The sequence below is a fragment of the Cucumis melo genome, chromosome 1, assembly GCF_025177605.1.
Source record: "Cucumis melo cultivar AY chromosome 1, USDA_Cmelo_AY_1.0, whole genome shotgun sequence".
Taxonomy (NCBI): Eukaryota; Viridiplantae; Streptophyta; class Magnoliopsida; order Cucurbitales; family Cucurbitaceae; genus Cucumis; species Cucumis melo.
In genome coordinates, this window is record NC_066857.1 from 16,675,883 (window position 1) to 16,689,174 (window position 13,292).

Genomic DNA, 13,292 nt, shown 5'->3' on the forward strand with positions numbered 1-13,292 from the left:
GACCTTGGTATTTTATTTTGATTTCTAAGAGATCATTTGCTTCGTGAGAATCCAAGATTTCCATAGAATAGACATGTCAAGAATTTTTAAATGATGAAAATGTGGTTTTATGGATTTGTGTGTGTTGAACAATAAATTTTAGCCAATTAAATCTTGACACGTCGATATAGCAAGATTGTGATGATTATAATTTGATTGAATTTGGGTAGTCAAGTTTTCTCATATCCAACGCAGTTCAAGCCCATGATGAAAAATTGGACTAAAAAATATATGGGCCCGAGTCTAAGCCCACCAAGCAAATGAGTCCAAACTCAAGCTCAACAAGCAAATGGGCCCAAGGTCAACACATGGAAATTCTCTCTAAATAGAGATTTTTCCATTCGTTTTGGAGATCTTTAGTTGAAGGATGAACTAAAGCTCTGAAGAATTGAAGATTCAAATTTCAAAAAACTCTCAATACGTGCAAGTTCTTATCAATATCAAGATCATCATTTTCTAAAAGATTGAAGACTTAGAAGATCAAATTTTTCTCGAATTTCAGAAGATTGAAGTTTAAATAGACTTGAAATTATTACTTTTTGAAGATCGAAAATCAAAAAGTTTTAAGTCATAATTTATATTTGAGAGAAAGAATCAAATGAGCAAATATTGAATATTGTATCCACAAATACTATAAATCAATGTACAAAGTTCAATTCCACAAATTATATTTCTTCCGAAATCTTGTGTGAACAATGTGTTTAATGTATCTTTTTCATTTTTTTATTTTAAAACTTTGTTAGTAAATAAAACTATATTTATTTAAAAAGAAATTCAAATTAGTAAAAACAAATATAACATATAAGTCCAAACTATACTAAATTAACTATAAATCAATGAATAGTTGTAAGAGGATTATTAAAACATCATGTAAATTAGAAATTCTACTAAACGAACACAACTATTTAAGTATTTTTAAATATTTTAAAATGTATCAACTCTAAACTAATATATATATATATATATATATATATATATATATATATCTATATATATATATATATATTTAAGATGTCGTTCAAGACATCCAAATATTTTGGTTATCTACAACTTCAAAAAAAATACTTCTAAAAGTTGTTAAAACAATAGGTTTTGTCTTTTCTAGTTAAAAAAAATTGGAAATTTAACCAAATTTTAAAAACAAAATCATGTTCTAAAATTGGTTTTTAATAATAGGTAAATAAAAAAACAAAAAGAATTAATAATATTTGGAGACTTAATTTTTAAAAAATAAACTGAAAATTGAAAACAAGAATGGAATATAATCCAAATTACTTAAAATCTAAAGAGGTCGAGAATGGAACAAGAATAGAATTGCGAAACGTGAAAAGACAGTTTGATTTACGGGTGTAAATGGGTTTGAGAGATTTTTTGGACTAACTCAAAATTTGGTCAAATTGATGACCCAAATAATCTAAATATTTATGTACTTACTTATTTTAAATATATTTATTTATCAACTTAAAACACATTTTAATAACTAAAACTTTATAAAACTCAAATGTTAAATATTAAAATTTAACTTATCTATTGCAAACTAAAAAAAATATGAATGAGAATATTTATAAATCATAATACATATTTTAAGAATATTAGAAATTTAGATTTGGTTGGATCAACCCAAATTTTAAAAATGTAATCCGAACCAAACTCAACCTGAAAAAACATAAAAGTTCAACCAACTCATCCCATAATAAAAACTAACCAATCATCCCAATCTAGACATAATCTTTTAAAATTTCGATATAAATTTAGAACTACATGAAGCAATACATCCCAAAGGAATATGAAATTATAGTCAAACAACCAAACATAATTTCAATTTCAAATTATAATTAAAATTATTTTCTTTTGACATTATGATTTTTTAAATGGAATTGTTCCTTCGAACTTAGAGATAATGGTAAATATTTACTAATGAACCATGATCGCAATTTTGCAATTTTTTAAAAATTGTACGTTTAATTATTTGTTACCCAAGATGAAATAAAATAAGAATGGCCAACTCTTCCTTATATCATCCCTCATATTATACCCTAACATAAAAATAAAATTAAAAATTTCTTGGGCTTCCTTATGTTAACCCTCATATTACTCCAACTCTCCAGTGCAATCACTCTTCATCCATAACGATCAATAACACAAAATCGTTGAGTTGAAATGAGGATTTGGTATATAAATGGTTGTTCCACAATGATTTGTTCCTACATATACTCACTCCTATTCCAAATTCCAATTTTTAAGCATTCTAAATATGGTAATTTAGCATCACAATCATCAATGATGCTATTTTTATTTTTTTATTAAATAATATTTTATGAAATTCAATGAACTAATAAATTATTATATTAGAATTAAAACACCGTATATAAAAGGGGACTCGAATCAGTCGGTGAATTCGGTAATAAAAAGCTACCTAAAATCATGGAGCAAAAACAGTCGGAAATTGAAATGTAAATCAAAGTGAACAAAAGAAAGGGAAAAACAAAACTGAGGGCTTTAGTAAGAAATCTAAAACAAAAAAAGTGTACAAGTCTCAATGTCATTCCAAAAGAGTTGTGTAAAATATGTTTGATTCTTCATCTATTCATATTTAAACCATTGTTAACTTGTTTTTGGACATATCTTTTCTGTTCAAAATTTGTGTATAATTTTAATTTAACCTAAAAAGAAAAACTAAAAACCCACAAAACCTTAGTCCTGTTAAATCATCAGAGAGACTAAGATCCCCAAAATCAGGATCTCAGAAATCATCACAAAAAGAGTATAAACCATAAAATATTCCACTACACCCACCCTACTTTTCCATGGCATCAAATGCAGACAAAATTACTTTAAACCCCAAGTTTTATTTTCCAAAACAAGCTTCTCTCTTCCCTTCCACCCCCTCTTTTCCGAGAGCAATTACAATAATATTATGTAAACAAAGAAATCTCAATAAAGAATCTTATCTTCATTGACTAGATTTAGTGCACTCCCCCAGTGTCAAAACTATAATTCCACTCAATCAGATCAACAGATATACTGAACATACAGTTTTGAGGAGATGGGGGTCAACAGTCGGAATTTAGTTAATTAACAATGTAAATCAGATACTCTACAACTCAATCAGATCAAGATCATCATTTCTAATTTTTAAGAAATGGATTAATGAAAGTATGATATGAGCAAAAAGGTGAAAAGAGGGGATGAGTTAAAGACAGCCATGTATTATTAATAATCCATTGCAAAACCGCCATTTAACAGGGCAGATGCATATTAACTCATGAAGTAGCATAAACCCATGACCCATAATAGCCTAAAAAAGGAGACTCACACAGACCCATATTCGCAGAAGTTAAAAACAACACACGCAAATAGGAAATTGATCATAGATACGATTTCGCCGAAGCAGACGACGGCGATGGAGCTAGCATCTGCTAATCTAAGAGAGCTGGCCACAATCAGCAATGACAACCGGTTTCGAGGTCCTTCCAGAGCTCGAACCCACTTTCTCGACGGCTTTTACCACATCCATACCCTCGACGACTTGACCGAACACAACGTGCTTCCCATCGAGCCAATCAGTCTTAGCGGTGCAAATGAAGAACTGAGATCCGTTGGTTCCAGGTCCAGCATTCGCCATGGATAGAATACCAGGTCCGGTGTGCTTCTTGATGAAGTTCTCATCGGCGAACTTGGCTCCGTAGATTGACTCACCTCCAGTACCATTTCCGGCGGTGAAATCGCCTCCCTGGCACATGAAATTAGGGATCACACGGTGGAATGACGATCCTTTGTAATGAAGGGGTTTGCCGCTTCTGCCGACTCCCTTCTCACCAGTGCAGAGTGCACGAAAGTTCTCGGCGGTGCGAGGAGTGACATCGGCGTAGAGCTCCATCACGATCCGGCCGGCCGGTGCGCCGCCGATAGACATGTCGAAGAAAACTTTAGGGTTTGGCATTTTTGGATTGTTTCTCTGAGTTCCGAAATCTCTTATCGTAGAAGAAGACCGATATGAATTTAGGGTTGGGTGGGGCAATCGAGTTATATAGCGGTCAAGCTTCGTATGTATCTATGGAAACTTGATATCTACCGTTAGATCAACGCACGTGGTGTCATCTTAGTCTCATATAGCTAACTAGGGTTAGGTTAAGAAACTCCCCTTGTTTACCTTGGTTAGTTTCGCTATCAATGATTATTGATTTAGAATCCATGGGCTTTTCCGTCTTTTTCATCTACTACGACGAGATTGATCCAATGGCGTAGGATTTTTCTATTTATATTAAAAAAATTTAAAAATGAAAAAAGAAAAATAAAAAGTCTACGATGTGTCGTTTAGCGGATATGAAACGGAAGCGGTCTTTCGGTGTGTAGATATGTCAGTCATATGCTCAGTTTCAAAACGACGTGTCGAAACTGAAAGAAGAAGAATAAAGAATTTTGGAGAAATATCCATTTATACCCTAATTCAATCCATTAAACCTCTAAACTATATTAAGGAGTATGTAAATTTACATATTTATAAGAGTTTATGATTTGAATTTGGTACCCTGATTAGTTTAAAATTTAATTGATACAACATCAAATTGACTATTGATATTTGGTCGGTGTCGTTGAGGGGCTTTTCAAGTTGTATGGTTCGGTTCTTTTATTATAATTTGAACTTGGCAATTTTTTTGTTAAAAATATTTTTCAAGTATTATATTTAACGGATCCAAGTACATGTGTGTAAGGGAGATTAGTTAAGGGATCAAAGATGTGTGCACCCATCAATATCATTTCACTATTGTTCACACGAGATTTCCGAAGAAATTTGATTCATGAAGTTGAACTTGTGTTGATGTTGTATTTATGTTGATTTGATGCGATGTGGTTCGATCTCTAGAATTTGATCTTCCGATTCTCTCTCGTTTGCATGCTTAGGCTTGATTTGAGGAAGCGAAGCACGCGATGTTCTTGAAGTTGGAGTCTTGGAAGAGAGCTTGTATCTTCGAAGAAGCTTCAATCTTCGAGGGTTTTCTTGAAGTTGAAGACTTGGAAGAAAGCTTGGATCTTCAAAGGAGCTTCAATCTTTGAAGGTGTTCTTGAAATTGGAGACTTGGAAGAAAGTTTGGATCTTCAAAAGAGCTTCAATTTTCGAAGGTGTTCTTGAAGTTGAAGACTTAGAAGAAAGCTTGTATCTTCAAATGAGCTTCAATCTTCAAGGGTGTTCTTGAAGTTGGAGTCGTGGAAGAAAGTTTGTATCTTCAAAGGCTTCTATCTCTCGGGAGAATTCTCTAGACATTTTCAACCCAGAACTCCTCTATTTATAGAGTTTCCTGGTGGGCTTTTATGGACTTGTCATAATAAAGACACGTGACATCATTAAAATTGTCCAATTTCTCTTTAAATTTAATTTGGGACACATGCCAATTTTTAGTTAATCCCAAATATAATTATTTTAGTAAATGATGTGGCAATGATTGGTTCCAAAATTTCTTATTCATAAATTAAAAGATTTTAGATTCTAACGTGAAGTGTTGCCTTTTTTTCAGACTATATACAAAATAAAATATCGAATCTCTAACTTTGAAATTGATAGTAGATACTTGAAGTTAATTAAATTATGTTTGTTTTAACATTTTAACTTTATTATTAAAATAATACGACTTTCACAATTTTGATTCATATTTATAGAGATGAAAACAACACTAAATTGGAATGTAGCTGTAGGTCAAAAGAAAAATTATAGATAAAAGAATTTTACATAGTTCTTTGGTTGAGTATGTTGAAATATTAAAATTTCATGTCAATAATTAGGAGTTCTCTTGCTCTAGAGTTCAAGAACAACAAATAAATTTTAAATTAATTTAAGTTTGTTATAAACATTATGATACATGTGTTAAATATATATAAACATTCTTAACATTGTCAGATGTCAAATTATAACTATCTCATTTGTCGTTCATGTATTTACATACGATTCTATTGAATCTACCATTTACTTGTCAAATTTCCTATAAATAGAGGTCTTTGGTGGGTTTGTAAGTGTCACATATTGGTTAAATTTCAAAAAAGAAAAAAAATAGAGATAGTGGAGTTAGTAGAAAATTTTGGATAATAATCTGATTTTCCTAATTTCTTATTTATATATTATATTTTCTCGATATCCCTATATTCCTCGGGCCCGTTTTCAAAACAAAGTTAAAAAACTTCTATTCATTCAAATGTATTTTTATTGAAATTTTCTTTTTAGCTTAGGTAGGAAATTTTCTTTTTAGATAATGAAAAAACTTCAATAAATATTTACAAAATATAGTAAAATATTATACAATAATAGAAGTCTATCAATACTTATTAAATACACCGATAGAAATCTATCGATATCTAAATCTAAATATTTTAGTTCATTACACTATATTTGTAAATACCCCATTTTTATACTTCAAAACTTCTAAAAAAAAAACAATTTTAACCATCAACTTTTAATCTTGATTGTATCGAACCCTAGTAATTTATAAGGAAATTTTGAAAACTTACTCTATGATAAGTTTTTGCTCCTAATATATGCATTTAGTCAACTATAAAGTATACACTCAATATGAAATTAATTGAATTTGAGAGAAAAATAACATATGAGCTAAACAAAAATTTCAAAATTAAAATCTAGCATAATTATTCCAGAGTTAATCTGTGCATTTGTCAAACTTTTTTTTTTTTTTAATGTCAAACTCTATTATATTGAAATTAATAGGTTATGAAAATTCTAATATTGTATTTTTTTTTATTAAACTTAGTTGGAAAATTAGTGGAAATTAATCAATAGTAAAAGCTATAATAGTTATTACATATTATTATAGAGTCTGATTTTCAATTTAATTTTTCCCTTATCCATAATAAATTCCATTCATGTTGAAATTGGTAATTACTTTGAGAGGAAAATGAAATAGGTATATTGGTGGGGCCAACATAAAAGGGGAAAAAATAATTCTTATTCCAAAACATGGAAGCCAATGTCTCAAATCAAATAAAAGAAAGAAAAGAAAAAAAAAAGAAGGAAATATTGGTTCTTATGACTCTAGACCATAGCTTTTTCTTTTGTAAAGAGCTATCATTTGGGTATCCATAAAAGAAGGGCTCCAATGAATAGAGAGCATTTTTATCATTATTATTTTCAAACAAATCAACTTAAACAAATCATTTTTGTAGCTTTTTACAAATTTTATATCAAAACTAAAAGATATATACATTCTTCCCATTAAGATACTTGCAACACCTATCTTTTAAAGTATCTATTTTGGATGGAGGAATAGTACGTCCAACTTTATGAAATTTACTGATCCAAAACGTCTATTTAACAAAGTATCTATTCTTTATCCGTGTGCGTGTGTCAGAGATAGATACGGATAGGCTGCTATCATTTTATTATTAATAATAGTCTATTGGTGATTGATAGACTATGAGCTTTTGCTATATTTGAAAATATTTTCAGTAGTTTTGTCAATTTAAACACTCATCCTATTTAATATCCTTTTAAGCGATTCTTGATAACAACAAAACTTTTAAGAAAGTAAAGAAGATAAAATAAATGGAAAACAAACAAACATGAGCTTGAAATGCTAAAGCCATCCCTTTCATATATTTTGGTCACTTTTTTTCCCTTATGGTATATAAAAAAAGGTCAATAATTACAACTAAAAATACTGCATAGTTCATATGATATAGAGATTTGAATCTCTTTGTGATCAAGAGGTTATGTAGTTCAAATTTTATTTATATGACTAATTAATATTTGTAATAAAATAAAAACAACATCAAATATTTTGAGAATTAGAATCACAAACTTTTTTAAAATTAATATATTTCAAATGTCAATTGATGTATGCTTGATTTAGAGGATAACGTTAAGGTATAGATAATAATCATTCTAGCTTTTGTTTAATGCAATAGTCGCTATGGATTGGCCTCTAATTTGAGTGGTACGAGGGGCCATCACTCATTTAGCAACAAATAGTCATCTCTTTTAGTATTTTATGATGATATCTAGATAAAGAATATTTTTCAAAGTTGAGAGGCGACTTGAGAACTTAAGTTGAATTTTCTCCTGCAGAGGCCGAACAAAATAAAATGATGGGTAATATTTCAAAGGCACTAAAAAAAATAAGTTCTCTAAAGTTTCAAGGTTAGAAAACATTGTTGGCCCCTAAATTTTCATAAAAGAAACAATGTTGTTTGAATTTTTAACGATTTAGTTTTTATACTTTCAATTTTATTTCAATTTAATCCTTGAAGTTTGGTATGTAACAATTTAGTTTCTAAACTTTACCTATTATACCTTCAAATGTGAAACAATTTAGTCTTAAAAAATAATTAAAAAAAATTGATATTTATTTTTATTCTTTTATGATATATACTTTGTATTTTATAAAATTATTGAATATCTAATAAGTTTATCAATTTATTTATACGAATTTTCACACTAAGTTTCACAACGAGGATTCAATTATTACAAATTCTAAACTACAATGAGTAAATTGTCACAAACCAAAATCCAAAGACATAATTTTACTTCTACGAAAGTTAAGGTACTAAAAGTGAGCTTTAACCAAGTTTCAATTACCAAAATATATATGTAAAATCGCCCCTGGTTCCTTGATGACTAGTGTTGTGTGCGGTCTCATAATTTGCAAGTTATTTACGTTAGGGGTTGACATAAGCTGGGTTAGAGGAAAATTATGTACCGACCCAGAGTATTCGGATTGGCAAAAAATGAACCGTTCAAGAGGCAAGGATCAACCCAATCCAATCCAAAACATTCGATTGGATCGGGTTTGGGGTGCGGGTTGGTCTTTTTTTTTTCTCTCTCCATAATTTATCTAGACAAAATTTCATATGATTTTTCGAACATATTGTTATATATATATATATATATATTCGGATCGGACGGGTCAAGCGGACTCCTTACTTGCACAACCCCACAATCTACTTAAACTTTTATTTTCTCCAATTTTCTAATCCAATCTAACACAATACAAAATTTATCCCAACTCAACCTTTATGGTTTGGTTTGGATTGGATAATCCAAGTTGATCGTATTATCGTTTTTTTGAACATCCCTAATTTAGGTGAAGAGTTTGATAATACAAGTCTCATTGTATTCCCCTTAGTTGAAGGAATGGATGAAGATGAATGTCAATTTTTCTTGATATTTTGTGAAGAGTTGTGGACTATTTGTTGTGGTTTGTTCGCGACTCTTTGGATCCTATCTACAGTGGGCTCTATAAGTTTCCCAAGAAAACATTCGAAGCTCAAGCTATTTTGGAGGCCTTTCAATAATCTCTTTTGTTTGGATACTCCCTGACACCCCCTTCCCCTCCATCTATTATGGTCGAATATATATAATGCTAAGAAGGTGGTGAATATGATAAAAATAAATAAATTTTCATCCAACCTTATTAAGGTGAAGAATGTTGTTGGAAAATGACTGTTTCTCGTGTTGTGTTCAATTTTCTTTTGGTTGTTTTGTCTCCTCCAATTCAAAAGATTCAGAGGGAAGTTAGGTTGCAAATTTCTCCAACTAGATTAGTGATGTTTATTATTGGTGACCTTTTGTTTATACTCCCCGTGAGTTTAAGCATTTATCAAGTTCTTTTTCAAAATATACAAACGCACATTGATTAGAGCTCAAGACCGCTAGTAAATGAAACAACAAATTAAACTCAAACATAATCCACACCCTTCAAATTCAATCTCACTTTTGTAACTTTTACAATACAAAACAAATTATTATTACACTCAATACATACACAATATACCATTTCTGATCTCTCCCTCTGAATTTCTTTGATCTTCTTCTGATCTCCACTTGAAGTCTTTATTACAATAACAACAACAACAAAGTTTGAAGCTAATATACAAATATAATATAACATCAAACAAATTCCCCTATACTTACAGATGACAAAGAATTCAATATATATATATATATAAAGTGCTATAACATAGATAACACTCATCTTCAATAAGCATATAAACTAAATGTATTTAGTTTTCTTCTAATTAAGGTGTGGAACAGAAGGAGACTGGGGAGGAAATTTCTTGCCGAACTTTGGGTGAGAATAGTACTTTGGAGGGACAACAACCTTTGGAACTGGTGGACATGGTGGAAGCTTTGAAATTGGAGGGAGAATCTTATACCATGGATGCTTATAATATGGAGGAGACTCTGGCTTTTGTGGTGTTGGAGGCTTGTAAACAGGTGGTTTTGGCTTGTAAACCGGTGGCTTTGGCTTGTAAACCGGTGGCTTCGGCTCGTAAACCGGTGGCTTTGGCTCGTACACCGGTGGCTTCGGCTTGTAAACCGGTGGCTTCGGCTTGTAGACCGGTGGCTTTGGCTTGTAGACCGGTGGCTTTGGCTTGTAAACCGGTGGCTTCTGTGGTTTTTTCTTGTAAACTGGTACTGGTGGAGGCTTCTCTTCAACCGGTGGAGGCTTCTCTTCAACCGGTGGAGGCTTTTCGTAGACCGGAGGAGGCTTTTCGAGGACGGGGGGAGGTACCGAAACTTTAGGAGGGAACAAGGGATGGGTATACAAAGGAGGATGAGGAGGGAAAACAGGTAAAGTGAAAGGAGGCAAAGGAGGGTGATGATAATAATGATGCCAAAAGAAGGCAGAAACACAAGTTTCACTTTTGAATTTGATTCCATTAGGCAAACCAAATGTTTGTTTTCCTTTATCTTTGGATTTGATTACAATCATTGAAGCCATTTCTGAGCCATCGTGAGAAGGACAAGGAGTAGAAGAAGCACTGTGAAGTTGTGCAAAGCACTTTCCTTCCAAATTTTCATCTTTGTTCAAAACCTCAGTTGGAAGTAAGACTTTGAAGTTTCCTTCTTCATCTAGCTTTGCAACCCCTTTTCTTTCTATTGTTCCATCTTTTTGTTTGCAGTCAATGCTAACACTAAGCCCTGCCATTGGATTCAAGTTTATAACTTAGGTTCTAAAAAATGCCGAACTTCTTTTAATGATTCTGTTTATTCTTTAGTGTAAAGGAAACATTTAAGAACTGTGTAGCACAAACTCAAAAGCTTAAACTTATCGATTACGGTAAGCTTGATTATATCAATACTTTAACATTTTGTTTTGCTCTTGGAATTTGAAATTCGTAGAAAGCTTCACAAGTGTAAATCAATATTAATCGAAAAGAAAACGACATTGTAAGATATTTACTCCGATTAATCTAAAAATTTAAATTCAATAGATTATAGATTTGTTACCTTCTTCCCCGTAAAAACATTTAAAAATGGTCTAAGGTAAAACCAAAAGCTTAAATTGATTGGATTATATCAATATTTTGACACTCTTGTCTCACTCATGGGTCTTGAAATTCGTAGAGAACTCTTACTGGTGGGAACCAATATTAGCAGAAGGGAAAACAATGTTGCTTAGATACATGCTAAACCATCCATTAATTACAGCAAGTTCTTCCATTGTATCAGTACTTTTAACATTAGTAACACGTCAAACATTGAATGGGAGGAGGATGTACGAAGGTAGTACGATAAACTCTTTCACAAGCTTCAATGAATGAATGTAACAAAAAACTGACAAAAGGGGAACAGAGAGAGAAGAGAGTTAAGTAAATGAGAGAGAATTTAGAACCTGAGAAGGCATGGTTGGTTTTAATGTTATTCTTGTAGCAATCTGCACATTCTCCAACTCCAACAACTTCAACTGTCGTCAAGTCACTGCCATGACAGAAAGTTGAAGCAAAAAGCAAGAAGAAGATCAAGAAACAGGGAGGATTATGCATGAAGAAATTATATAATGAAGAAGGGAATGATGAATGAGCATAAGAGTGAATCCAAATGAGGCAATTTATAGGAAATTTTGAACCGACAATAGAGTTATGAATTAGTTTGCATTCAATAACTTCAGCTACTTAGCTGAATTTCCAAACCTACTTATTCATCCTACCATAAATATAATGTACTTCATTATTGAGATTAATGTTTCAAGTTCTTAACAATGGTGAATGTTTTTGTTTTCCTATTTACATGTTTGTCAGACCAAAGTACGAGTGGAAGGGTAGGATTCCATTTCTGGATTTTGTAAATAGAAATATTCACAATAAACAGTGTTTTGGGATTGGTCCGATAGTTAAAATAATTGCTGTCTGATTATGCTTTGGATAAACAAGTTACAATATTAGATAAATTAGATCTATATCCAAATTACGATATTAAATAAATTAGACCTTGATCGATAATTATTAGGTTTTTAATTTTTTTTTTTTAGAAATTTAAGTTTTTAGATGAATTTAAATGGTAACAAATGGTACGAGAATAAACAAAATTTTTATAAATTAATAATCGAAAAACGAATAATTATCAAATAAAATCGAAAAACAAATGGTGACTAAATTTGCTGCAATTATTTAAATCACAAATTTTATTTTGTTAACTATATGAGAAACAATTATGGTTTCAAATTGCATTAGATAATCTATCATTTAAGTTCAAATTTAATGAACATATACATAATTCAATTAGTTTAAGCATATCTTCTATCAAAATCTTAGAAGTTCAAATTTCCTACGTAACCTAAAAAGAAAGCCTTCAAAAATCAATGTCAAACGTAGTCTCAATTAGGTTATTGTCCATACTAGAGATTCGAGTTGAGTACGACCAACACTATGGTCACACCAAGATGCTATTGTAATTTTCATTTCTTCAATTAGATTAAAAAATGTTTTTGAATATTTTGATTATTGATTTGAACTATTTTGTGGCTAGGAATAGATTTCAAAAGGAAGATCAATGGTGTTGTATGCTACATACAAATGAGGCCATTTACATCATTACAAGGTGTAAAGTTGGTTACATGTGAACCAAAGGCATTGAATAATTAGTGAGTTAGGTTCAAGAATAGACTTGCAATAGTATCAAAAAGAGGTTGAATCACAAGCAATGATCTAATGGATGGCTGAAGGAGCAAGGAGCGAGTAATATCAATATGAAAAGACAATATCTTCACGTCTACCTATCATAAGTTTTATGCATTAATTGCATGCAATGGAACTTCTCAACTAAATTAGATCTTTAATGAGATAATCATAAAATTGGTGCTCTCTAACAAAAAAGAAAAGTTCTAACAGGATAGTCCATGCCATTAACCAAGGAAAATCGCAAACTCAGGCAAGTGAAGAGCACAATTGCGAGCTTCAGTCATGGAAGAATAAGAACTAGCTCAGTATGTTCATGCATACGTATGCTAAGACAAATTTTACAGTTA

The 13,292-nt window shown here is 31.1% G+C and overlaps 2 protein-coding genes across 2 annotated transcripts; both read right to left on the reverse strand.

The window, feature by feature from the left end:
- Nucleotides 1-3,228: 3,228 nt before the first annotated feature.
- LOC103490307 (peptidyl-prolyl cis-trans isomerase) lies at nucleotides 3,229-4,057 on the reverse strand. The gene has a single exon (XM_008449764.2). It carries the CDS (start codon nucleotides 3,980-3,982, stop codon nucleotides 3,464-3,466), a length of 519 nt encoding a protein of 172 aa, XP_008447986.1. The 5' UTR covers nucleotides 3,983-4,057; the 3' UTR covers nucleotides 3,229-3,463.
- A 5,656-nt stretch (nucleotides 4,058-9,713) lies between these two features.
- Nucleotides 9,714-11,896, reverse strand: LOC103490306 (proline-rich protein 4-like). Its single transcript, XM_008449763.3, has 2 exons — nucleotides 11,661-11,896; nucleotides 9,714-10,966 (listed from the first exon to the last, which is right to left on the reverse strand). Exons 1-2 carry the CDS (start codon nucleotides 11,809-11,811, stop codon nucleotides 10,056-10,058), a joined length of 1,062 nt encoding a protein of 353 aa, XP_008447985.2. The 5' UTR covers nucleotides 11,812-11,896; the 3' UTR covers nucleotides 9,714-10,055.
- Nucleotides 11,897-13,292: the final 1,396 nt, after the last annotated feature.